At 46.1% G+C, this 27,648-nt stretch overlaps 1 protein-coding gene across 1 annotated transcript in view; it reads right to left on the bottom strand.

The window, feature by feature from the left end:
• The window catches only part of GNAI2 (G protein subunit alpha i2), a 185,510-nt gene that overhangs the window by 83,394 nt on the left and 74,468 nt on the right, over positions 1-27,648 (bottom strand). The window contains exon 2 of the mRNA XM_090021061.1: positions 1,060-1,102. Coding sequence (XP_089877187.1) covers positions 1,060-1,102 — 43 coding nt within the window. The remainder of the gene's footprint in view (positions 1-1,059; positions 1,103-27,648) is intronic.

The following is a 27,648-nucleotide window of genomic DNA, read 5'->3' as shown; positions in this document are numbered from 1 at the left end:
CTCTGTTGCAGCTCCTTCACACCAACTACACTGCAACACCAAACCAGCAGTCCATTGTATAGTGAGCCCTTAGCATTCAGTGCAGTGGGAGCAGAGGATAGGGTGGAGACAATTGAGCTGGACAGAGCTCCCCTTTCCAGGCAGTCACTCAAAAAGGGCTCTTGTCCAAAGTAAAAAGGGATGGCTCTGGGGCACCTGCAGGATGAGCAGGCTTAAGCATGGCCTCAGCACTAGGAAGCAATTAGACAAGATGCTTCTGCCATGGATGCTCTTAGCCCACAAGTTGGGCTCAGCCTCTGAGCAAAGTTCATTACAAGATTGGACATGTCCTCAGGATGGAAAATATTTGCTCTAAAGAGGTAGATGCAATGCAAAAACAAAACAGACTGACAAGCCAGTGTAAGAGAGGAGCATTTAATACTGTATCCTGCCTCCCAGAGCAGCATAACCAGTCCTGGTTAGGGAGATGAGCAAGCACCCAGATGCCAGGCAACTCCACAATGGCTGAAACATCAGGGACCCGGCCACCAGACAGTCATCTGAGATGGACCAAACTACACTTAGAACTGCACGGGGAAACTGTTCTGAGCTTGAGGCTAAAGGAAAGGAGAGGTTTAGGAAAGTGACCAGACTTCCTCCTCTGAAGATGCTGTCTGCCTTTGGCAGGGAACATGCAGTCTTAATACAGTGTTAGTAAAATAATTATTTGTTACTATATGGTTGAAACTGCATCTGATTGCTGTCCCCACACCACTGTTAGCCATGCTCAAAATGGGAAAGACGTTTTAAAACAATCAACAACATGAAAATCACTATTTCTGAGAAAGTATTAGAGACCAGCCATAGCCATATAATGGATGTACCTTTACTGGGCCTAATGGAATCTACAGCCTTTATAATTCCTGCACCATTTTTGGTGTTGAAGTCACACACGTTGGCATCACATCACCTACTTAAGAGTATCCGCAGAACACAGGACCCACTGTTCCTCCAGCAGGCTTGTAGGAGTGAGGCAGGCACAAAACTCCAAGAAACAAAATTAAGGGAGATGTTACTTACTTCATCTGTTTGACGATTGTGCTCTTCCCAGATTCTCCTGCACCTGGAGAGAGAGGAAAAAGAAGTGCCATAAGTTGCCACCCTACCCCAGACTTTTCTGCTATGTAGAAGAATGGTCATGCAATGGACAGGGTCACCCAGCTGTGGCTGTTCAGCTTCCAGCCACACACTGGCTCCCAGCACCAGTGTCTCTGATCCTTTTGGTGTATATGTGTTTGATGACACTGTCAAGTACAGCCTGGAGTGCTACCTGACTTGGGATGTTATGGGAACCATGGCTGCAGGTTTGCAGAGAGAGTTTTGAAAAAGGAACAGTGCATATATGGCACAGTATTAACCTGTTCACCCTTATTCTCTGCTCATGCCCCAATGCTACTTCAAGTGCATCTCAAATCCTGGGACACTAGCTGAGTTTTCCAGTGGGAAAACTGGAAGATCGTGGGCTCAGCTGCTCGATGGTTCAGTGGGTGGGAAACTGGCTATAGGATAGGATCCACAGAGTTCTCATGAACAGATCTGCATCATCCTGGTGCGAAGTGGCCAGTGGTGTCTCTCAGGGGTCCATGATTGAACTGGTGCTTTTCAACATCTTTATCAATGATTTGGATGGGGGAGTGAAAAGTTTGCTGGCCAAGTCTCTGGATGACACCAAGTTATGGGGCAATGTGGTCACGTCAGAAGATACTGTAGATACAGGCAGACCTGGACAGGCTCAAGAGTTGGGCAAACCAGATCCAGATGAAGTTTAACACTTCCAAGCGTAAGGTGCTCTATCTGGGGGCAAACAACCCTCAACATATATACAGGCTTGGTGGTGACAGCTTGACTTGCACCATGGCTAAAAGGGACCTAGGGGTAATGACTGACCATCGCATGAACATGAGCCATCCACGTGATGTGGCAGTCAGCAGGGCAAACAATACACTGGCATGCATCAACCAATGCATCTTGTATAAAACTAAGGAAGTGATGCTCCTGCTGTACTCAGCACTGTTGATACCACAGTTGGGAGTACTGTACCCAGTTCTGGGCACTGCACTTCAATAAGGATGTGAAAAACTTGAGAGGGTCCAGAAAAGAGCTACCCATATGATCAGGGACTTGCAAGGCAAGCCATATGAGGAAAGGCTGAGGGACCTGGGCCTCTTCAGCCCAAAGAGAAGGTTGAAAGGGGACTACCGCTATATCAGGAATGCATCAGGAACTCAGTGGACAACTGTTCGCTAAAGGCACCCCCTGGGAAGCCCAGGACCAATGGATACAAACTCCTGGAAGGGTGCTTCAGGCTTAATACCAGGAAAAACTCCTTCACACTCAGGGTGTCCAGACTGTGGAATGAACTCCCTCCAGAGGTGGTACAGTCACCTACCTTGGAGGTTTTCAAGAGGAGACTGGACAGCCACCTCACTGGGGTCACCTAACCCCTGTTGTCTTTCTGCAGGGGGGGGGAGGGGGGGAGGAGCTGGACCCATTGATCTGCAAGGTCCCTTCCAGCCCCTAACAATCTATGACCTATGAGACTGCCAGTGGGACTACAGAAGCATGAGGACATACAGACCAGGGCTTTATAAAAGAAATGCACTTGTGGATGAGGAAAAAAAGGTAAAGAAAATCAAGAAGAGGGTAGGAACAGGCAAGCCTTCTCCCTACCCTGGAACAATGCCAGCTCAGAACAAAAGGCATCAAGGCTGGCATTTTCAAAACTGACTGGTGGTCTCCTGTCCCCAGCTGTAAACACCTTCAGCCCCAATTTGCAGAGGGCTGCTTCTTAACATGACCAAATTCACCAGTCACTTTTGAAAACACAGGCCGAGGGTAAGCGATAAACACAGCAAGCAAGACTCTCAACAGCAACCAAGGCTCCCAGCAGCTAAATCACATGGGGAAAGAGGATAGTTCTGCTGTTGAGCAAAAGACCTCTCACTAGACTAAATTAGTGGAAGAGCTAGGAGCCTCTGGAAACCCCTTAACCTAACCTGAAAGCCCCTGCCATCAAAGGCATCTCCTGATTTTCAAGAAGGGGGTGGGGAGGAACACCTTTCAGCATCTATGTGTAGATAACAGACTGGGCTACAAAAATAAAGAATCTCAGCCATCTCTATATTGCAGAGTCTGTTTGGAAGTGGTGCCACCAGTAGGCAAGTTCTGGGACAGCCCCTCAAACCCTGCAGCATTTGCTCCACCCACCTCAAGGAGTTATGGAGGGAGTTAAAATCTTATCACTATCTGCAAAGGAACTCATGGTGTCATGGGGATTAGAAAACAGACACCTCGAACAAACTTGGATGGGCAGGTCCCTCAAAAATCACATTCTACATAGCGCCAAGTCATGTGCAGGCCGCCTTAGACCTTGGGAAAGGGTTGGGGAAGGAGAACATTGGGCTGCACATCTGAATCTGGCTGCTGGGCACTGGATGTGTGCACCAAGCGATAGATAGGTCTGTTTCCATTACAGGTCTGTTTCCATTACCACTGCCGTTGGAGTTTCTCTGTGCAGTCACCCTGCTCCCACACTGGCTTAACCACTTTGCTGGGTGCCCATTAAACTCACTGACATCCAGAGACAAAAAGAGGCTTAGTTCTTGTCCCCTCTGAGGCAGTCAGAGGAGACGAGACAAACTGCATTGGGTTGCAGCAGCCTCAGGGAGGTCTGTAGCCACTCGACCCAAGGGTGGAAGACAGCCAAAGCAGGTGTGGCACAGTTGTATATTAAGCAGCTATGCTAAAAGAAACATTAAATAGGGCACTTGATAGGTAGATAAGTATGAGATATTAGTGCTCCATAATTAATCAAATCACTCTTAAGTTATTTAAAGCCTCCCAAGCTCTCACTGGCCAAATCGGGGCCATGCCAATGGCATCAGAAACATCCGCTGCCTCTGATCGGGAAAGACAATAGGTAGCAGCTCCTCCAGCTTGCCACCTTCTGCTCCCAGGTGCCAGCAGGGATAGATGGCACAGAAAGGTAAGCCCTATCCAGAGACACATCAGCAGGGGAGTGGACTTCCAGGAAGTCACACACAAGCTGAACACTGACAGGTCCTTCCAGGGAATGAGAGAAAATAGCCCCAGCCACCTTTGACAAGCATCAACCAGAAACCAAGTGTGCCACACTCCATTTGCTGAGGCTGCTGCTCTGCAAGCCAGCTTGGCAGAGGCGGCAGAGCTTCTGCCAACAACACCAAGGTTAATCAGGGAGGATAAGGAATAAGAAGGTACAAGATCTACACTCAAGGCCAAGATCATCCCCTCCTGCCCTAATCAAGCCACTTAAGTAACATTTGTTTCCACTTACAGAGCTTCAGCTAACAAGTTCTGATCCATGAGCTGGAGTCAATAGCCTGGCTACTCCAAAGCCTCATCAGCAGGGATACTGGTTTTCTCCCATTTAAAAAAAATTCCCAATTTTCAGTTAAAAAAATAACCCCAAATCCACATTTTTTCTGTGATTAAAATTAAACACTGCTATATATCTATTTAGAGATATATAGATCTCTCTCTCTCTCTCTACTAGGGAACTGCCCAGCATGAATGACAGAGCATTTCTGGAAGTGTTTACATGCCCAGCCCCCCCGCTCACCCTTTGGGGCAGGCCATGTAAACAGTTCCTCCACTACTGCCTCCAGCCCAACAGTTCATGCTTCCAAACCCAAAGGAGGGCACTGCAGTGTACCTCTGTGAACAATAAAACTATTGGAAACATTGCTGTGGCAGTGCCCTTTCTAGTTCTGCAAAATCTCTTCCAAGAGGGAGTTTCCAAAAGAAGGAAAAATGAAGGCAATCTGCATATGCAGTCAAATAACCCTCACCCTCCCTTGCCTCCCAAGGACTAGCTCAAGCCCAAGCCTACAGTCAGATCACACATCACTCTGCATGTGGATGGAACCCACTGACTACCAGCTAATGGCATAGATCAGAGTGCAGATTTTGGACCTTGATCTACAGCACAGGAGCCAGCAGTACTTTGTTCCTGAATTTCATAATTAATAGGCTCACATATCATAAATATCATAGACATTAGGGCTGGAAGGGACCTCAGGAGATCATCCAGTCCAGCCCCCAGCCTCTTTTCATAAGGCCTGTTCTCCTGCCCCTCTGATCATGTGCATAGCTCTCCTCTGGACTCGCTCAAACTTCTCCACATCCTTTTTAAATTGTGGAGCCCAGCTCCCAACCCCAGGGGCTCTCCAGCAACCTGGTGACCAACTGTTTCTCTGACTTACTCAGCTTAAAATCAAACACTCCATTAAAAACCCCATAAGGCACCTGCTGAATTTTTTATTTTTTTTTTTTAAAAACACAGCAAAGCCCCAATACCATCTGCCCTCTACAACATTACAAATTTTCATCTACCACTCAAGAGCAAACCATGCCCTTTAGTAAGCATTCACTGAACCAGGTCCAGCAACTTTCCTCTGAAAGTCTGCTACCACTGATAAAATAGTGTGCTCCTATTAACAGGAAGAATTTCAGAGGAAGCTCTGTACATGTAGCCAAATCTTAGTAGCCTGGACATCAGGACAGCGACTCTGCTGCTTAAATCTTCTCCAGCCAGGACCTTAGACATATGGCCCCTATGGGGTACAGACTGACGTGTTTACAGATCGCCAGTGTTTGTGAATTAGGATGATTCTGTTCCATTTTAAACTCACCGTTTCCAAATGCCCATGAAAAGGACAGCTGTTTAACACAACCACTCTGCCTACACTGCAGATGGAGGAAGCTAAAACCCAGCCTTGCCTAGCCAGTGACAGGGAAGCCCCTGCCATGTGCAGCACAAGTCCTCAAGGGCTCTGCTGGGCCTCCGTCATGCCCCATGCTTGAGCTCACCCCAAGCCCCTGTGCCAAAGCTCCCTACAGTTGCTCTCAAGTGCTCCAGAGACAAAAGCTGAGAGGGACTTAGGGTGGCAGAGATGTAAAGAGCAGCTTGACAGCACAGCAAACTGGAAGGTCCTTGCCTCGTCTAGTATGCTTACAAAGACACTAATGAGGGGTTCTAGATCTTGCAGTGCAGCCACCCCCTGCCTCAAGACACAACATTGAGCTAAAACGTTCTTAGTCTACATGCAGCAAAGCTACGACCCTAGTACCCATCTATTGCAGGGAGCCTTCCCCCCCCCCCCCCCCGCACCACCCCCCAGCAAGAATGGCAGGAAACTTGTAGCTAGCTATCCCATTGGCATAGCTGACAAAGCATCTTGTATGAGAGGAAGGCAGCAAAGCCTTGCTGATTACATGGCAAACAGCATCTCCCAGCAATGCTGGTGCCCATCAGAGTATATTTTAATCAGCTGAGGAGACTCTGTAGACACTATGCTGGGCACTATGCTGACTCCACAGATCAAACCAGCTGCCTTGCTGGTGCCAAGCCTACACTACAGCTGCTCCATCCCTTTCAAGGAAGCCATTGTCTCTCATCACTGCTAGGTACCCAACAGCGACTCTTGCTGAAGGACAAGGGTCAGCAGATGCTCTTTTAGGCAGCCTGCTGTCAAATTGCCTAGTGCAGGAAAAAATCAAGCAGGCAATAGCAAGCAGCTAATGATGAAGTTGGCCTTCGAGGTGGAGGCAGAGAAGCAGAAGTATTTTCATTAGGGACCTGGATATTCTTTGAATGGCCTAACATGTCAACCCTGCTAATTTTTCTTCTGATGGATAGAAATTTGCAGTCACATTTCTGATCTCAGGAGGAGTCCAGGGAGTAAAAATCTTGAACAGCCTTTCCACATTCCTTTCCCACTTAGCCATTACAAGAAAGTTAAAATATATCTATATCTATATATCTATCAAGCCTGATCTTTCCATGCTCTGCTATTTAACGAACGGAGCATTTAACATGCATTTCCAAGACAGGCCAAACAATCTGCGCACAATGGGGCTGCCTGCTGAGAGAGCTATCCCTCCCATTGCATCGGTCTCCCCCATGCCCTGAAAGGGCTCAGCAGAACAAGCAGCTCAGAATGCTTCAGCCACAATCAAACAAAACCCCACACCATTTACCAAGGCATTTCCATTCCTCAGAGCATATATTTTTTCCAGGCCAGGCTAATCTTTGCCTTTTAACACAGACTAAATCCCATCCCTCGCTCAGAATCCTGCAGGCACGATGATTTTCAAAGCCATAGCAACAAAGCAGACAGTCCTGATGTGGCTGAAAACACAGGCATGCTGCTCTCACTACGACTCTCCCCCAAACTCTGCTCCCTAGCACTGGCCAGCATCAGGCACTTCCTGCAAGCAAAAGGAGTTTCACGCTCCAAGCTCACCACTGCCAGAATCCTTATGACTGCTACCTTTACCCTGCACTAGAAACATTATTCAAATGCTCATTCTAGAGACCTCTCACAGAGAAAGGTGTGAAGTGCTTTGGAGAGGGTTTATTTGTTGGGGAAAAATGCAGTCTGATCAACGAAAACTATATAGTGAATGGTTTGGGCCTCCAAATTGGTGGGACTCTAAACAGTTTCAAGTATCTGACAACTACTGAACAAGCTCTTGAGTCTTCATGTTGAAGAACTATTTAAGGATTTAGTAAAATTGCTTTAACTAGAGCAGATGCACCCAAAAATCAAATTTTTTTTTTTTTGCTCAATCCCAGTCTACCCCCTCATCCCCACAATTTTTTGGGTTTGTCACCAAACCCCAAAATGCCTGAATCATCCACAGGAGTGGGCAATTATTTTGGGCAGAGGGCCACTTACTGCATTTTAGCAAGCCATCGAGGGCCACATGATAAGAAGCCAGGGGCAGATAAATATTTATTTTCTAAATTTTTTTTAGGGGTCTCACGGGCTGGATGGAATGGTCTGATGGGCCACATCCGGCCCCCGGGCCACATTTTGCCCACCCCTGTTCTAACCCCTCTCTCAATACCAAGCACAAGGCAACAAGGTCCAGACCAGTTCATAAAACCTGGGGTTGACACTCAGCTCTACCAAGGACTTACTGAGGCCTTCAAGCCAGGTATGTTGTCAGGGGGTAAGAATCTTGCCTACATCTGTAATACTGTAATGCTTTGAGATCATTGGATGACCCTGCTAAAAAGATAAATAAAATCTTAAAGGAAAATAATCAAAGGACTCTGTCCACCACAGCTCTTAATACTGACAATAGTTCTACCTGCTGCTGCAAAAAGGGTCAGTGTTCAGTCTGAAAATATACGCTGCTCATAGGCACACTAAGTATTGTTTGTTGTTGGCAGCACAAGCAAATGGACTGTGCCTAGTACGGTAAATACACAGGATGGTTTTGTAAGACTGGCTGGATGGGCAATCTCAGCTGGTTTGAATGGAAGCAGCAGTTAACAACTGAGGACTCATGTGGCCAAGACAAAATGAAATGCACTTCTGGCAAGAGCTTACTGCAAGGACAAAAACAGGACTCAACAGCCAGCTGGGGAGGGCATGAGATCCTCAGTTCCCTTCTCTAGCATGTCCCATGCTGTCCTGAGCTGAGCCAAGAGCTCAAACGCAGTGTTAAAACCCAACTCCACTCAAGCAGCCCTTTACAAGAAAGAATGGATGTTGTTGAGGTGTATAGATAATTTGCCTTTGCTTAGTCCAGCTCTGTAAAGACAGCATAATTGTAGCTTGGCTAGCTGAGGCCATCCCATGCAGGCACTCCAAGGTCCTAGGAAGCCTATTGCTCACTCAACACTAGCTGGGCAGAAAAATATCGAAGGGAAAGAACAGTACTTCTTGATAGACAAGGCACCAGATTCTACTCTCCTGGAAGACAGCAGCTGGCCAGGAATTTTGCTGCTAAAAAACAGGGAAGTCTTTTAACTAAGACAGCCAAGCTCAGAGTCAGCTTCACCCAAGAACACAGACTCTTGAGGCTTATGGGAAACAAGCCCATGTCTTCTATTTGCAGATGCACCAGTTTCTTTGCAGACAGAACTCCATGCATGGCCCTCCCCTAGTCTTTGAAGTTCAGAAAATCAGTACCTTAAAGCAGTTGCTAAATACTGGGGGAAAAAAGTGATAATATCTTTCTTTAGTATTATAATATAAATGCTGCTGCCTCCAGCTGTTCTCTATAGTTGCAACATATTCTTGAAACCCAACTGCATCCTAACTCAGAGCCAGATGCATGTTCAGTTGTGGAAGCAGCATTAGACATTATTCATATTTTGGATAATATAATGAAGGTTTTAAAATAAATCTTGATTGCTCAAAAGGCACTCTTTCTGCAAGGTGCAGGAATAAGATTGATTTCTAAGGATACAAGTCATTCCCATCTCCCTGACACCACATGCAGACACTTCCCTTTGTGTTTTCATACAGCCTCTGCTGTCACTTGTTTAGTTTTAGGATTGGTTCAGAAAAAAAGCAAGGGCTTACAATAGATGCAGACTTATGTGCTGTTTTGCTTAGCAGACAAACTCCTGTGTGTACTTTTTTCAGCACAGACTTTTAATCACAGATGTTGCTTTGCTCCTGAAGAACCTAATATTAAGAGACAATTGTGACCCCACACCACCAGTAAAGTCAAGCCCTGACTATAGCAGTTTGCCCAATCCTACAATTTCAACTCAGTTAAAACAATCTGAAACAGAACAGAACAAAAACAAACAAAACCCCCAAAACAGACAAAACAAAAATCAAACTTTTTAGAAATTAAAAGACAGGAAAAAAAAAACTCTATTTTCCACAGCAGCAACCAAAGCCCAGTTCAGGAAAGGGCAATTAGTTATTCGCATTCTGTTTACCTACCCAAGATTTCCAGATACAGGGTTCCCAGCACAGTATCTTTAGGCATTTCATTCGATTTAAGAGGTTACACTTTGGGTTCACACTCCTGTCATTCAGACAAAAATCTGGTACAGGGTGAAGCAAGACGGGCAATCCTAATCTTCTAGAAGCTAGAGGTCTGCACTGTGTTCTAATGCATAGACTAGCAAACAAAAGCATGACAAAAAAATTCACCTTGCTCAAAAAACACTACCTAGTTAACACAAAGATTAAGAGAAACCTTTAAAACAATCCCCTTATGCCCAGATAATGCACACAAGCATTATGCAAACAGGACAGACTTTTCCAATAGGTGCAGCCAGTTCTTATCAAATGTTTTCTTTGGACTTCATTGTTTTGTGCCATAATTCAAGCAAGGTGTGAAAGTGCTTCCAGATCCATATGGATAAAGGACACAATCTAAGATCATTACCCCTCTGGTTTCACTAACCTTGATATCCAGTCCTGTGCCTACCTGCTTGCTTTCATTTGCCATTCTTTCATGGATGACGTAGGCACTTTTATTTTTTAACCAATTATAATATAAAAACACCAGTTCCCATTTTTGTGCATCTGCACTGAAGATGCCTACATGTCATTGTGTAACAACCCCCACCCCGGCCCGGTTTTTCTCTTTCTTTCTCTTTTTTTTTTAAAGCTTAGAAATGACTGGGGAAGGGGAGGGAATGTACTTTTGACACTCTCTCTCTCTCTCTGCCCCTTCTATCCCTTATATGTAGTTATGGGTAGTTATAGGCAAGCTAAGGTAAGTTCTTATATGCCATTATTGTGACAAGCCCCTTTTTATATAGTAAATAGTGCTCTGGTATTTTTGTACTGATTTCTACCGTTTTATACTGTATTCCTATTATGTTTGTATTGGTTTTTATTGTTTTACATGGATATTGTATGATTTAGGCCTGTTCCTGTAAAGTTAGCCAAAGTAATGTCAAGTCTCCATCTTGTACTGTCAAGTCTCCATTTTGTGTCCCCTGCCTGGGCAATACCCTATCCTAATCAAGTTGTAACTGCGACTCATACCTACCCCTCCTATGTAAATTGGTTCCTGGATGAATGGGAAGTGAATGAGGACCTAAAATAGCTCCTGCTGAATGACAGGGCCATCAACTTAATGACCAGGCCATCGCCTTGCACTGACTCCTGCTGATCCACAGACCTACTCCCAGGACCAGAGACAAAACCCAATATTTGAAACAAAGACCCTCCAGAAACCAGCAACTACACCATTGTATCCCACTGGACACTGAGGACACCTAGAACTGCATGACCTCACCTGGCCTGGACATGTCCTGCCCACTGGAGTCACAAGTAGCCCACTCCTATAAAAGGGGTGGTAGAGTATAACCTCCTTGGGATGCCCTCTCCATCTGGACCAGCACTATGCCACATCACCTATCCACCCAGTGACCCTGGACAACACCTTTCTTGGAGAAGACCCTGACTGGCCACTGAGGATCAACTCGCAGCCCAGGACAGGCTTCTTCCTGCAAGCAAGAGACCTGAACTCTGTCTCTGCACAGCTGGACCTCAAATCCCTCCATTAAGCCTTTCCTCTCCTGGTGCATGCATGTGTGTGTGTAATTTTGTATCACGCCTTCCTGTCTAGCAGTGCAATACTGAGATCCCGAGTGTTGATCTGGTGCATGTCATCACAATTGTACTCTGGTACTCTACCGTGACTGTGGGAACAAATGCAAAGATGTTTGAATACACAGGCAGCACAAGAGGAAGACCGACTAAATTAGTAACATAGGTGCAAGTGGAGAGACTGTCCAAAATGCAAATGCATCCCATGTTTTGACCTGGAATAGGTACCGGATTCCAGACACTATCATGTTTAAGCTACTGTCTGCATAGCAAAACGAAGGGCTGACAGCAGCAGCAGCAGCAGCAGCAGCAGCAGCATGTGCTACCTAGCATGCATAGCAGTAGTAAAAATACAGCAGCCAGGGCTTTGGTTAGCCACTACTGTCCAACTTCTCCAAAGCCCCCCAAGTAGTATTAGCAACCAGAATACATGCTAAAGCCTGTGCCACCACATTTACACTGCATTAATTATGTTAACTAAATTAAGCTAGCACATGCCACTAATCACTTTTTGTGCTGTGTGGACTTGTTGCTTAGGTTCCATTTTAGGTATGTGACATGTTTAAAACCAGCCAGGCCACTAACAAAGGCAAGCAAGGCCTGAAATTTAAAGTTACTGGCATAGGATTGTACAGGCCTGGGGAAGAAGCACGTGGGCAGCCTCTACCCTAGACTGCAGGAAGGAAAGCAAAATAGGTCACCCAAAACCTGTAGAAGGAAAGGAAGTGAAATAACAAATCCTAATTCCTTCCCATCCACAGTGGACGCAAGACCAAGATAAAAGCCATTTTTGTTAGGACACGTCTGATTTCATGACATAAAAATGTTAATTCCCACTTAAATTTTATGCATGGCTGCAACACATGGCCTCAAAGCCTGTTCGACATGAAAGATTCACATCTTCCAAACCTTGAGAGGGAAACAGCAGGCTGGGCAGAAGCTGCACTGCCACACTGGAGGCCAGAAAGCAAACAGCCTTCCTCAGTCTCTGGGCCTAGTGATGGGGGCTGTATGCATTATAGGTCTACAGCCCAACCCTTCTCAACAATGCCTGGATTGGCTGGAGAGGGTCACTGGGGTGTTCCCCAGGAAGCAGACTGAAGGCCAAGCCCAGCTCAGGAACTCCTTTGACAATACTGTCAGAGGAACCCCTCTGCCTGCTAAATTCAAAGGGCATTAAGAACCTGACTTGGGATTCTGCATTTCCTTCCAGTCCTGACTATGGTATCTCTGGATATCTCCATGTTTAAAAGACAAGAAAACTCATTAACTCAGCACTGCCCAGCCAACTTGGGATTCCAGCCAGTCCTTTGCAACTCTGGGCTTTCTACATTTGATTTACTGAAGTCTCTCTCCAGGGCAAAGGGATTCAGTTCAGCTGGTGTCAGCTACTTAACTAGGACTCTCCACTTGAAGCCAAGAGCCACTGCCTTCTAGTCTAGTTTCTCAGGACACCAGAACTAGTACATTAAGCAAGGAAGGAATGCCTACAGCTCCAATAAATCAACGTTGAAAGGGCTGAAGACACTCCGATGTCTGTTGCCAAAGGGAAGTTCTCATCTAAAGACTGATTCAATTACCAGGCTGCACTTGTCTGGGAACACTGTATTTGGGATGTATAAAATTGGCTGTATAATTATGTCAATATTGTAATTAGCTAGTAAACAGCAGAGCTGCTTCCTAAACAATATATGGATTAAACTGCCTCCCATCACCCAAGCATCTGCTACATTGACAGGAGACAGAAACTCCTCGCTATAATGCTCCTGCCACAGTGTGTGACATGTGATGCTAGGGTGCTCAGTGAGAAACTGGCACTAGCAGAGCCATATTGCAGGGAAGCCAGAGATGCCTTGTGCTCCATCAGCAGTGAGTGCTCCTCGGGTATAAACAGCCACAGATCCAGAGAGTCACTATATGCACTTCACCTCATTTGGAGCAATCAGACCCACCCATGATTGGCTCCAAAAATGGACAACTTGAAACCCTCTGGGTCAAGTTGCAGGGGGAGAAAGCACAGCAGAAGAGACCCAACTGTAGGTGTATACTGCAGATCACCAAACCAGGGGAAGGAACTCAATCTGCACTTCACCGAAGAACTGACCAAGGCCATACATGCGTGATGACCATGTCATATAGGCAATTTTAATTATCTCCTGGGAGGAACACTCAGCCAACCTGGATCGGTCACAATCCTTCCTGACCTGTGTTGAGGAGCTCTTCCCAACTCAGGAGGTGCACAGGCCAACAAGAGGTGATGCCCTGCTAGACTTGGTCCTGGCCAAAGGAGATGACCTCGTGACCGACTTAAATATAGTGGGAAGTCCAGGCAATAGCTACCACGAAACTACCATGTTCACTATCAGATGCAAGGCAAACAAATCGGATAGCAGGACTGAAGTCTTGCACTTCATAAATGCAAATTTCAACAACCTTAGGTCACTAGTAAGGCAAGTGCTACAGAACCAGGGACCAAAGGCAAAGAGGTGTGTATGAAGAGTGGCTGTTCCTTAAGGACATGATCTTTGAAGCACAAAGGAAGCCCATTCCCATGTGGAGAAAAGGTAACAAAAGGGCTGGGAAGCCCTCTTCGCTAAACAGGGAAAATCAAGGTCCTCTGGCAAAAGAGGCTTATAAACGATGAAAGCTCAGGGTGGGCCCCAAGGAGGACTATTCCACAACAGCCCACATTTGCAGGGAACAGATAAGACAGGCTAAAGCAGCAACAGAACTTAGATTAGCAATGGGAATCAAGAACAACAAGAAGTTGTTCTTTAGGTACATAGGGAACAGAAGGAAAACAAATGTTGCTGCTCAACAACTCACGAGAGCTGGTTACCAGCACCCAAAAGAGAGCTGAACTCCTGAATGCCTACTTTGCCTTGGTCTTTCACCAGACCAAGGGGAAAACCATGCCACGTAGAGTAGGGAATGAGCACAATAAAAATAATTGCTTTCCTACCATTGCCGTAGAATTGGTGTATGACCAGTTAAAAAAAATTAGATGTATACAAGTCAGCAGGACCAGATGATCTTCATCCGAGAGTGCTGAAGGAGCTGGCCAAAGTCATTGAGGAACCCATAGTAAGACTCTTCCACAACTCATGGCGCTCTCGAGAAGTCCCTGAGGACTGGAAGAGGGCCAGTGCTGTGCCCATCCACAAGAAGGGCAGGAGGGAGGACCTGGGTAACTATAAGCCAAATCAGCCTAACTTTTATCCTAGGTAAAATCCTAGAAAAGTTCATCAAGGAGTCTATCTGCGATAAGCTTGCAGAAGGTAAGATTCTGAATGACAGCCAGCATGGCTTAGTCACAGGCAGGTCTTGTCTTACCAACCTCATCCTCTTCTATGACCAGGTAACTCTCCACCTGGACACGAGAGAACAGGTTGACATTGTATACCTCAATTTCCAACAGGCTTTTGATCTAGCATCCTACAGTGTCCTTGTGAGAAAGTTGCAGAATTGTGGGCTTAACTCCAAGACAGCCATGTGGCAAGAAACTGGCTGCAGGATAGACCCCAGAGAGTCATAGTGAATGGATCTGTCTCATCCTGGCAAGAAGTGGGCAGCGGTGTCCTGCAGGGGTTGGTGCTCAGTCCAGTACTTTTCAACGTATTTATTAGCGATTTGGATGTAGAGGTGAAGAGCTCACTGACCAAGTTCACAGACGACACCTAGTTATGGGGGAGCATTGGTATGCTTGATGATAGGCTACAGATACAGGTGGATCGAGACAGGCTGGCAAGTTGGGTGGATTGGAACCTCATGACATTTAAAGTCAAGAAATGTAAAGTGCTTCACTTTGGGACAAGCAACCCCCAACACAGCTACAGGCTTGGCAGCACCAAACTGACTAGCACCATGAATGAAAGGGACCTGGGGGGTAATAATAGACCACAGTATGAGTGAGCCAGCAGTGTGATGCTGTAGCCAGTAGGGCAAATAATATTTTGTCAGGCATCACTTGATGCATCTCCAGCAAGACCAAGGAGGTGATTCTTCCACTCAGCACTAGTGAGACTGCAGATGGAGTCTGCATCCAGTTTTGGGTATCACCCTTTAACAAGGATATGGACAAGCTTAAGAGAGTCCAAAGAAGAGCCATCCATATGATTAGAGTCTTACACGGCAAGCCATATGAGGAAAGGTTGAAGGATCTGGGACTCTTCAGCCTGAGGAAAAGAAGGCCGACAGCAGACCTGGTAGCAGCTTAACGCTACACTAGGGGAGTACATCAAGGGCTCATTGAGCAACTGTTCACCAGGGCACCCAAGGGGAAAACCGAGAGTAATGGCCACAAACTTCTGGAAGATCAATTCAGGCTCAACATTAGGAAAAACTTCACAGTCAGGGTGTCCTGACTGTGGAATAAGCTCCCTCCAGAGGTGGTGCAATTACCTACCCTGGAAGTCTTCAAGACGAGACTAGACAGTCACCTGGCTGGGGTCACCTGACCCATTATCTTTTCTGCTTGGTGGAGGGGGCTGGACCCAATGATCTTTTGAGGTCCCTTCCAGCCTTACAATCTATGAATCTATGAGCCCCACATCTTGGTTGCTCCAGAGTGTGTAAGAATGCTATGGGCCAGATAGATGGCCAAGCCATTTCAAGATATGACCATGGAAGTGCTGGCACAGGAGATTTGCCAAAAGCTGTCCCTCTGCAGCAGCTCTGCCACTGAGGAACAGCCACATGACCACAGGCAATGATCTCCCAGACTAAGTTTGGTCACATCTGGTCATCCCTTTGGTGGCAAGTCCTGCAGGAAGCGGTGCCATCGGTTCTAAGCCAAGTGTCAACTTTCTGAAAGTGTGGGTTGGATAACAGCAAAAGTAGAGTGAACTTAGACACCCTGGTTATTCCCCTGAAATAAGACACCAATTTCACTCCATGACTCAGTTTTTACTCCATACCAGACAGACTGCATGTGTGCATGCCTGAGTACCTCTGTGTAAATGGGGAAGCAGGCAGAACTAAGAGCTCAGCACAGGGAACTGCTTCACTGAACAACAGGAGGCAGACCACAGACATTCACCACGGACACAGTCACTGCACTCTTTAGCTGGATCTTGTTTTGGTCATTTTGCAAGAAACCTGGACAATTGGAATCTCCTAGATTCTTGCCCAGACTTGCATCAAACTAGGCTACCCTTCCACTGAGCTAGCGCCCAGAGACCAAAACATGGGATTAATGGAGCCCCTGGCTTGAGCATCAAGAAACCTGGGCTTTTTAGCACTTAGCAAGCAGGGAACCTTTCTTAAACATGAGAAAACCAAGATGTAGCTCAGTGGCTCTAAAAGATTCATGTAACTTTGCAGCTGGCACTAGCAACTGCAAAGAGATTCTCACTTACAGCTAAGATAATGCCTTCATTCAAGTGCTGTGGCCTTGGTCAGTCTTTGGATCCAACGTGTCTGTACAGAAATGTTAGTCAAGAAAAAACCCCTAGAATCCTAGCTGGATACTCCACAGCTCCATCACACCAATGGAGAAGCCACATTTGCTTAGTACCAACACACTGATAAAGGATATGCCAGTAATGCTGCTGCCACTGCAGAGCAAATCCAAGGAGTGAAAAGCCATATGGGCACCATTCTGCAGTCTCCAGGTCACTCTGTATTCGCAACAATGTAGAACAGAGATCTGCAGCCTTTTGCTGGCATGGGCCAGAGTGTACAAGCCAGCTAGTCACTGCAGGCTTCAAGTCTGCACCTCACCCCTTCCAAGTGGCTGACTGCTAGATTCCCAGCCCCTTTGCAGCAAGGGGAAGCTCAGACACTTCTGCAGTAGAGAGGAGTACTAGAGAGTGAAGGGGTGGGGAGGGACTTATCCCTTACACCAGATCAGACCTCCACAGGCTGGATCAGACCTCTTCACAGGCCACAGGTTGCCATTGCTGACCCTTGATGTCTAACACTCTGGTAATCCAGCAAGGGACAAAAATCCAGTTAAAAAACGGGGCTTTTAACCGATTCCTCTGGGTTATAAAGCCACCAATTTAAACAAGACAGAATGTATTTGTAAAGAAAACAGCTTAATTAGTAATAGAACCCAGCCACATCTAAGAAATTTTACTTGAGTACATTTAACATGGCAGCATCTTCCATTCTCCTGACAAAACTTCTTGCAAATTCAACACGGGCATCATAAGGTTAACATATCCTACCAGGAAAAGCCTCTAAATATACTACATAGTAAATAGCTATACAGAGTGACCCATAGGTGCTCCAATCAAACTGCTTGGCAGAACAGACCATTTTTGATAGCTTCTATTTAGACTCCAGACTTGCAGCTGAAACAATTCTGTCCAAAGGCCATATTAGCAACAAAAGATCAAACACTGGGAGATTACAGGTCTAGGATATATATACAGTAAAACCTGTGTTAACTGGCAGTCTACTATCTGGAACACTCTATTAACTGGAATTTCCAGCTGGATGGACATGGGGAGGGGGTCGTCTCGCACATGGTGGCCACTGCCGCCACCCACCACCTGCACTGCTGTTGTGCTAGATAACTGGAATGTTTAACTACCTGGCACCCCCTTACTCCACTCATGCCAGTTAACACAGCTTCTATGATCAATCAATTGATAGATGGATACTGGGACCTACAAGATCCCAAAACCATAATTCTGTATTAGAGGCTGGGGCTGCATTTTAGTACTGAGTTACAGGTAAGCAAAACATAGTTCAGTCCCCCTCAATATGAATCCCAACTCTGTCCTGGAAGTGATGATCAGAACTTGGCTTTGCTGTCTTCCTACACACCACTTGCGCTGCCAGCCTCTTCCTAGTTAAAATGAGGAAGGATTGTGCTTTCACTCTTTCCTGTTGTACACTAAATCCACTAATCCTATTTGTAGGCAAAATAATGCATGTAGGTCAAACAAGACCGCCTGCTGCTTAAAACAGAATCAAAGGCAATTACAATTAGTAACACTGTGCCTCAGATGCTGGTAAAGAGACATCACAACCGATCACTGTCCAGATTACAGACCCAGAAGAATGTCCCACAGGACTCTTCTGCTCTGATTATGCCCATATTTCTTTACTGTGTGTCTGCTTGGCAATAATGTGGAAACCATCAGTGCTACAGAACTGTTACTATGCAGGCTTTTCCAACCATGGGAGACCAACTATCCCTACAAATTCAGCAGTCTCTTCTCCAATGTCATACATCATGCCCCACGCACAGATCAACAGATCCTCACTGGTACTTCAGTCCATATTAAAATCCCGCCCCCCCTCTTGGTTTCTAGTCCAGCAGCAGTGCTTTTAGATATGTTCATTCCAGCTGTGGGGAAGATTAAAAAAAATTTAAAACTGCTTCACAATTCTAGACTGGCAGATGAAGCTAATTTAAAGAGCAAATGTCATCAAGAGACACTAAGATCTTGATGTTCGTTGAACTACAAAATCCAAATGCGTGTTGCCTACGTCCTGAACATACAAAAGCCTATCACACTTCTCCAGTGCTGACAACTTGCGTTTCAGAGGGCTCATGGGGTGGCATATGATAGAATGCAATGGGAAGGTCCACGCAGGCTGTGTAAGGAAAGTTATAGGTAGGGATTATGTTGAGCATCATGGTGACACTAGGATGAAGATACAAGTTCCAGAAGCTCAATTTTGGTGAAAAAAGCCCTGAAGCACTAAATGCAGTTCATAATCGTGGGTTCCACTGATGTTAGAGGTGTTGATTACTACTAGGGTTATTTCATCACTTCTCCGATAAATAGCCACTTTGTAAACACACCTCATGTCTTGCTTTTACAACTTTTCAAATGAAACACTTACCAAGAATGTGGAAAGCTAGAGATTCAAATTCCAGAGAGAGTGGAAGTCCAACAGTGTTTTTGACAATACTCACTATATTGTGAAACCCTTATTTACGGGGGCACAAAGAACATGCTTTGCTTCTTCCACCAGTAGTTCTCAAGGCCCCTTCCAAAGGAGGTCAATAGCATTAACCTCATTTTACTGATGGAGAAACTCAGAGAAAGTGACTTGCTGGAGATAACCCAGCAGGCTGGTGGACCTGTCAGGACCAGAACTCAAGCCAGAGCTGAATCCATGAAGCCGATTCAGTACGCCATAAAACAGTGCATAAACTATGCTCCTGGCAAAAGTCATCTCTGATTGGGCTTATCATGCTAATTAAATCACATCTCTAAAGCCCAACCTGGGTGGCTATCAGTCTGGAAAAATATATCTGCAGGCACTGGCACATGCTGTCACCAAAAGGTCTTGTACATTTGCTCAGAGGTCTAGTACATTTGCTCCGTGCTATTTGCTTTCTTGGTTAGCAGTTGAGGAACTTGGATCAGGTCTCAAGACTGCTCGAAAGTTATCCCGGCACTCTTGCAACCACCTGAAAATTGCTGACTATCCATTAAAGGGAGCAGATCAGGCCAGTATCGCATGTGATCTGAATGAACTGCAAAAACATTCAACAATTCTCAGGGTTAAGGTAACACAAGAATACATGAAACAACCCAGCATGAGATCAAGATGCAAAGAAACCAAACATGAACAACCACCAGTTAGAATTAAACAAGCAACTAGTTTGGTCCTACTAATTACTGAGGCTGCAGTGGTATGCACAATTACTCAAGCACTCGGAGCAGAGGAGCAAACAGCACCTGCCCTCAGCTACTTTTATATTGAAGCCACTACTCCTGTTAGCATGGAGCCCACACACAACGACAGTATAACCAAGAGGAGGTGAAAGAACCTCTAGGGTCACATCTGGCCATTTGTCAGGACTGGCTCATTCAGCTGTGTTATGAAATGCAAATCTCCAGGCCAGATTAATAGTGCCCCCAAGCCAACTCTCAGGAGACCAAAGTCCAATCAGATCTCAGTGGTAACAGAGTTTCATGATGTTTAGCTTATGTTTCTTTTTCTTGTTTTCACCATCCCTTGGTGCCTAAAATACTCTCTTCATCCTATGCTTGCCCTTTCAGCACATTGGTAAAGCCCTGCTTAGCTTCCTAGTAGACGGCATTTAGATAAGCTATCCGTGTTTATTTAACTATTAAGCCTCAAGCCAGCTAGACACTTGCCCAAGTGCTTCAGTCCAGGTTCTCTTCACAACACAATCACTAGTCTCCATACCTCTGCTTGTCATTCTGAACAATATTGTCACTGCTTCCCTGTACCTGCTTGGATGCACCTGTTGCTTTAGATTCATTGACAAGTAGGGCTGAAATGGGCCTCAGGCCACCTGATCCAGCCCCCTCATCATAGCTGGGTCATCCCTGCCTAAGCCATCCAAGCACTCATCTACCCGGCACTTAAACTTCCAACAAGAGAGAATCCACCTGTCTAGGCAACATGTTCTAGCACTCAGCCACTCTCAAAATGTCTTCCTAATTCTAGTGTGAACATTCCTTGCTGCTGCAATTTAAGCTCCTTGCTTCCTGTCCTAACTCCTGCGGGACAATAATCAATTGCTATTCCCTTCACAAAAACCCTTCTTGCACCTGAAACCTGTAAATACATCCCCACTTAGCATTCTCTTATCGTAGCATCACAGTACTCAGGGTCAGAAGGGACCTAACCAGATCATCGGGTCTGACCCCCTGCCTCAGGCAGAAATGGGTGCTGGGGTCATATCACCCCAGCCAAATATCTGCCCAGCCTCCTCTTGAAGACCCCCAAGGTAGGAGAGAGCACCACCTCACTTGGGAGACCATTCCAGAGCCTGGCAGCCCTAATGGTAAAGTAGTGTCTCCTGATCTCCAGCCTGAACCTTCTCTCTACCAATTTGTGGCTGTTATTCCTAGTAAGCCCCAGTAGTGCCCAGGGGAACACAGCCTCCCCCAATTCCTGCTGGTCCCCCCGGTTAGCTTGTAAACTACCACCAGATCCCCTCACAGCCTTCTCTTGTGGAGGCTGAACAGGTTCAGGCTCTTTAGCCTCTCTTTGTAGAGCCCGATTAAATCCCAATTTCACCAGCCTGCCTTTGTATCAGGGTTTTCTAGATCTCTATTCATTTTGGTTTATGCTCTCTCAGGTTGGAACCATTTCATTTCTGCATTGGTACAACACCTAGCATTACAGGGTGCTAGTCCAGGACTGGGGCTCATAGGTGCTATGGGAATTCAAAAAATACCCAAGAAGCTCTTTCCACTCCAGAGTTTCTAGCAAAGCAGCAACCCGAAAGGAATAATTTTACTAGTACTGCACAGATACGGCTTGGTGTACTTCACAGCACAATGGGTTCAAGTTCTGTTGCAACCACCACTAAAACATGCAATGCTGCTGTACTGCAATGTAGCACACTTCAATGTCACTCTTTGCCACCATTCAGTTCGAGTCAGAACACACTTGACTTCAGTTCTGAAATTGCTTCTGCACTGAAAATGCCAGCCTCATGACACTACTCTCTGCACCTCTGTTCCTGAGCTGTTTTCCACATTACCTAGTCCAAAACACCATGAATGTCAGAAAGTTACACCAACTGACTAAGAGGCTCAACTACCACGAGTTTTAGCTGCTGTGCTCGAATTGGCAGCTTACACTTCTTGCTTCCCAATGGCAAGCTAAAATGTTAGCTTTTAGCTTGCCAACCCTTTTGGAAGCCAGGTAGGGGTGCTGCAGTTTGAAATAACATCTCTATTTTACATGCAGCTGCAAAGAGGGGAAGCTGGATCAAAAGGGAACTAAAACCAAGAAGGTATGTCCTTTGCTGTGCAGGCTGATAAGGACAGGGAAAGTTGATGGGAAATTGCCTAGTATTTAATTTGTTGACTTGCTTTATTTTATAAACCATAAAACCACCTCAGAGGACAGAGAGACTTAGAAAAACATCATTCCAGAGCCTTTATTTCCCCTCCCTTGGCGAGTCTCCCACCACCCATGTTCCATGAAGCTAGGCAGGTCTGGAGGAATGCAAGGAGGATGCACAGTGATCCAAGAAATTCCCCCTTATGGGGCAAGTTGGACAGCAAGAAGCAGCTGCTTTCAGGTCCTGGCAGAAGAGGGAGACAATAGCCATACTGGGACTTTGGCTGCAGGAAAAGTGTCACATCTGGCCAAAGGCTCCCAAGGACTGTCAAGTACATAGAGCTCAATGGCTGCCAGCGCTTCATCCCCGAGTGCCCCACTGGGGGGTGGAAAAGAATGAGGTGGTGGAGTACTGTGGGATGCTGGAGAACTGCTGATTCACATAGATGTCTGAAGTGCTTCAAAAGGACAATGTTTCAAAGATGCTCATTTTTTTAAAGTCATTTCTGAAGTGCTTCATGTCTGTACCCTTGATGTTTGCATGCTGTAAATAAACACCTGTCCCAGGCCTTAGGTGTTACAATATGGCTTCAGAGGCTAGAAACAATTAAGACAACTGGAAGTCAAGATTTTAGATCACAATTATGCACCAAGAGGTGAATTCAGTGGTCTGTTTGGTGGCTGTGCAATTCTGGCCTATGCACGACTGTTTATAGCAGCTATGGATTTTCAGATTTGCTCTGGGCCACTTCTTGCGCCATGGAAGTAAAAGCCCAAGTGGCCCACACAAAAGAGAGAGAGAGAGGGAGAGAGGGAAGGGAGCGTTGTTGAATGAGATGCAAGGCAAAGTGTACAGGAAGGCCCCTGGGGGATCTTATGCTGCAGTACTGCAGACCATGGTTTAATGAACATAGTGAGAATTCTACCGGAGAAAGAGAAATGCACAGGTTTGACCGATGCAACCAAAAGGCTGAAAACGGGAATGGAACGTGTGAAGATGTCTGGAAAAGGATAAAGATTTCACCTGCAAGCAAATCAGCTGTATACTTCAACCAAAGCTGATTTTGCAAAAATCCTTGTATAGACACCCCTCCCTATCTACCACCCTAATCCATTTGCTCTATTAAAGACTGTTAGCATAGTCCAAAGAACTATTTGTAAAATTAATCAGGTTTGTCCCAGCTGTTCTGTTGAAAAGCCTGGGATCCTGGTTTAAAAAAGTCACAGGGTACGTGCACAGCTAACCAGTTACAAATAAATGTTACCTGGAGAGAAACTAGAAAGTGTGTAAAACAAAGGAGGGGTCTGTTTTCAAATATTTTTGAGGTGACTGCTATAGGGAGGATCTTACAAGGTCACACAATGCAGAAAACAACATATTGCAAATATAGTTAAAAAAGACCCACCCCTCCATATTTAAACTGCTCTTTATAATCCAAACTCTTAGAACCATAGCAGAATTTTTCCCACTGTTGGAGGAATGAAAGAACCAGGCAGGAGTAAACTCTTCATGGGTAGGTTATGTCATCTCCAGCCAATGCATCAACCACTGATGCACTGGTTCCTCTTCAGTACAGGATCCTGCACTACATGGATCACAGGAGTGACAAATCTGGCAATTCCCATAGTCCTCATCAGCAGCCACCCTATGGGATTTATATATTCATATACTCCCTGCCCTCCACCCCATGTTGCACCCAAGCATCTCATAATTTAATGCACTTATCTTCCAGCAGAGCTTAGAGGCCTAAGGAAGTAAAAATCAGTGAGATTCAAGAACCTACATAACCAGAAGGATTTGGCTTACATCAACTGGTCAACATCATACAAGGGCTAAGTACAGACAGTTAAAAAGCCTGAGGCTGAGTCAATTAAATCTTCACAGGTTAATCTAAACTGTGTAGATTGAACCAATTATGCAAGTGAACAGACATTCACTTTTGTAGCCTGCAGTAGCCCAGGCCAGAAGCCTGGGGGTGCTAAAACAGCATTTCTCAACCTGTAGGTCAGGAACCAAAAGTGGCTTGCCAGAATATATGGAAGGGCCATAAAGCAAACTTTAAAAGTGGATTCTCCTTTAAAAGAGGAAAATGTGGGAAACTGGCTTTTCCCTTGCAGGTTTGATAGACATTAGGGGCTGGAAGGGACCTCATGAGATCATTGCGTCCAGCCCCTGTCATGGGCAGGAAGTCAGCTGGGATCAAGTGACCCCAGCAAGAAATAATTCCAGCTGTTTTTTGAAGGAGTCCAGAGTAGGTGCTTGCACCACCTCTGGGTGGAGTTTGCTCCAGTCCCTGGATGCATGCACTGTAAAGAACTTTTTTCTTATGTCTAGTCTAAAAATCCTCCTTCCTGGAGTTTATGGCCGTTAGACCTTGTTATCACTTGGGAAGCTGTTCTCCCAGGTCCTGATGTACAACTCTCATGAAGTTGTAGGCTGCCACCAAGTCCTCCTGAGCCTTCTCTTCTCCAGACTGAAAAGTCCCTCAGTCTCCCCTCATATGGCTTTTCCTCCAGGCCTTCGATCATATGAGTGGCTCTCATCTGAACTCAAGCTTTTCCACATCCTTCCTGAAGTGAGGGGCCCAGTACTGGACGCAGTACTCCAGCTGAGGTCTCACCATGGCCGAGTAAAGCAAAAGGAGGACTTCCCTGGTTTTGCTTGAGATGCATCGGTGGATGCATGCCAGAGTTTGGTTAGCTTTGCCCACCACGGCATCACATTGGTAGCTCATATTCATCTTGTAGTCAATCAAGGCCCCCCAAGTGCCGAGCCTGTAAGTATGCTGGGGATTCTTCCTACCAAGGTGCAGTACACCTTGCACTTCTTTGCATTGAAGACCATCAGATTTTGGCTGGCTTACCTTGAGTGTGTCCAAGTCAGCCTGTATCCCCAGCCTGTCAGGAGATGGGACCGCCCTCGCCCATAATTTGGTATCATCCACGAATTTGGCCAGTTCATATCTGACTCCCAAATCCAGATCATCGATAAAGAAAAGAGTACTGGCCTGAGTACCAAGCCCTGAGGGTCTCTGCTGGTAACCCTGCGCCACGTTGATTTGCTCCCTTTAACTTGTAGTCTTTGGGTCCGACCCTGTAGCTGGTTGCCTAGCCACTGGACCGTATGATGATCAAGGCCACAGTTCCCCAGCTTAACCATGAGGACATCACAGGGAACTAGGTCAAAGGCCTTCGTGAAGTCCAGATAAATGACATCCACATTATCTCCCTTGTCCAATGCATATGTTACCTGGTCACAGAAGGAGATGAGGTTGGTCAGGCAAGACCTGCCAGTCACAAAGCCATGTTAGCTGGCATTCAGAAGCTTGCCTTCCATTAGTCTGGTGTTGATGGATCCCTTGACAATTTTCTCCAGGATTTTTCCAGGGATGGACAGACTGATTGATCTATTGTTCCCTGGGTCATCCCTACTCCCTTTCCTGTAGATAGGCATCATGTTGGCTCTTTTCCAGTCATTCGGGACCTAACCCAAGCACCACAATTTTTCAAACATTCCTGCCAAGGGGGTATGCAATGATGTCCGCCAGCTCTTTCAAGATCCTCAGGTGAGTTCTGTCTGGGCCCATGGGCTTATGAATGTCCAGTTTCTCAAGGTGTTCCCTTACCTGATCCACAACGACTTTGGGCCCGTCACCTGCTCCCAAATTGGTTTGTGCCGTTTCTGCCAGTCTGATCCTTGTGGGAGGGTGAAAAACCGATGCAAAAATAGTGATTTAGGAGACTGGCCCTTTCCTGGGCATCTAATGTCAGTTGCCCCATTGGATCTCTCAGGAGGCCAACACTGTCCTTGTTCTTTTTCCTACTTGCCACATATCTAAATAAGGACTTTTTGATGTCCTTGATCCCCGTAGCTAGCCTAAGTTCAGACTGTGCCTTGGCTTTTCTCGACCGCTCTCTGCAGGTGTTGGCAAGTGCTGAGTAATCTTCTTTAGTAATGCTTCCTGTTTTCCAACTGATGTAGGCTACTCTTGAGTTTAACAAGGTCCAACAGTTCCTTATTCAGCCATGGGGGCTTCCTTGCCTGTTGACTACATTTCTTGCAAGAAGGGATGGCTTTGCCCAGTGCTTCAAGTATTATGTTTTTGAGCAATGACCATTCTTCATGTACTCCCTTTTGGGGGGGGAGGGGGGGGGATGACCTCTGGTTGGCAGAGTTCCAGCCTGTGAGGGGCTGCTTGGGGCCCTCCATGCCCAACACACACACACACACACACACACCCATTCCCTGCCCCACACACAGGGGCTAGGGCCTAGCGTCAGTACTGGCCACTGATGTTTACAAATGGGTCCCGATACAAAAAAGTTGAGAACTGCTGCGCTAGATCACTCTTCCTCCTGCTTGACTGGAGCTGACAGCTTGGGCTAAGGCTAGCCTAAGGGGGGGGAGGCTGTGGGGGAGGGACTGCAAAGCATCCTGGGATGCTGGGGGAGTGAGAGTTAACTTGAATCTGGAAAGGATTTGGGACAGAAGTTTAATAAACCGATTTAACCTAAAATCGGTTAAATCTGATATGACATCCATCCAGGTTCATCTTAAAACTGGTTTTGGCCATTTTGAAAGCTGTTTACGTGCAGTGAACTTCTATCAGGTTACAGATTGAATCTGTTTCCAGTCACTTATACTGATTTATGTGCGATATCTGTCCCCAACCAAGGAGTATGTGGCAAAACAGCAAATTGAATTAAGTGTCCAAAGTCCCAAATCAGTGCTTTAATACTTGGACCATAGTTCCTGTCCAGAACAGTCTGTTGCATAACACATTGAGTTGTACAGCACATTATGGTTCAAAGAAAGGGAAACCATCAACACCCACTGGAAAGAAGAAGCATTTTAAAGACCTTCTCAATCAAGAGTCTGTTACTGATGAGAGTGTCCTTACCTCCATCCCACAAAACTCAGAGATGATCTTGGAATCCCTCCAACCCTTGACACAGTGAGGAAAGCCACCAAGCAGATGAAGAACAACAAGGCACCTAGAGCTGATGGAATCCCTGCAGAAATCTTTAAACAGCAGGAAAGGAGCTCACATCACAGCTCCATGTCCTCATCCTAAAGATTTGGAATTATGAGGAAATCCCAGATGAACTCAGGGACGCCATGTTTGCAACAATCTTCCAGAAAGGAAACAAGTCCAACTGGAAAGTACAGAGGGATTGCCTTGCTGCCCACCACAGGAAAGAGCATTATGAGAACCCCCCTGAACCATCTACTTCCACTCGCTGAAGAGCTCCTCCCAGAATCTCAGTGTGGGTTTCGGGATCCCCAGGCTGGTGACCACTGCCCTCTTAACAGGTAAGTCCCGGAGCCTCTTTTTTTAGAACCTGGGCTGAGGGAAAGCTGGGCATACTCCTCCCTGGTCCCCTCTCCTCCCACCACCAGCCCCAGCATGTCAATTTGTCAGGGAGGGAAGAGGTGGGGGCCAGATTGAGGCCCTCACAGTGACTGACTGACTGTGCGCCCAGCAAGGAGCAGGGAAAGATAAGTAAGGCC

This window comes from Crocodylus siamensis, chromosome 11 (genome assembly GCF_052110815.1).
Source record: "Crocodylus siamensis isolate JL-2025a chromosome 11, ASM5211081v1, whole genome shotgun sequence".
Classification (NCBI taxonomy): Eukaryota; Metazoa; Chordata; order Crocodylia; family Crocodylidae; genus Crocodylus; species Crocodylus siamensis.
The sequence above is the reverse complement of the archived record's forward strand: the minus strand, read 5'-3'. Positions and strand labels throughout refer to the sequence as shown.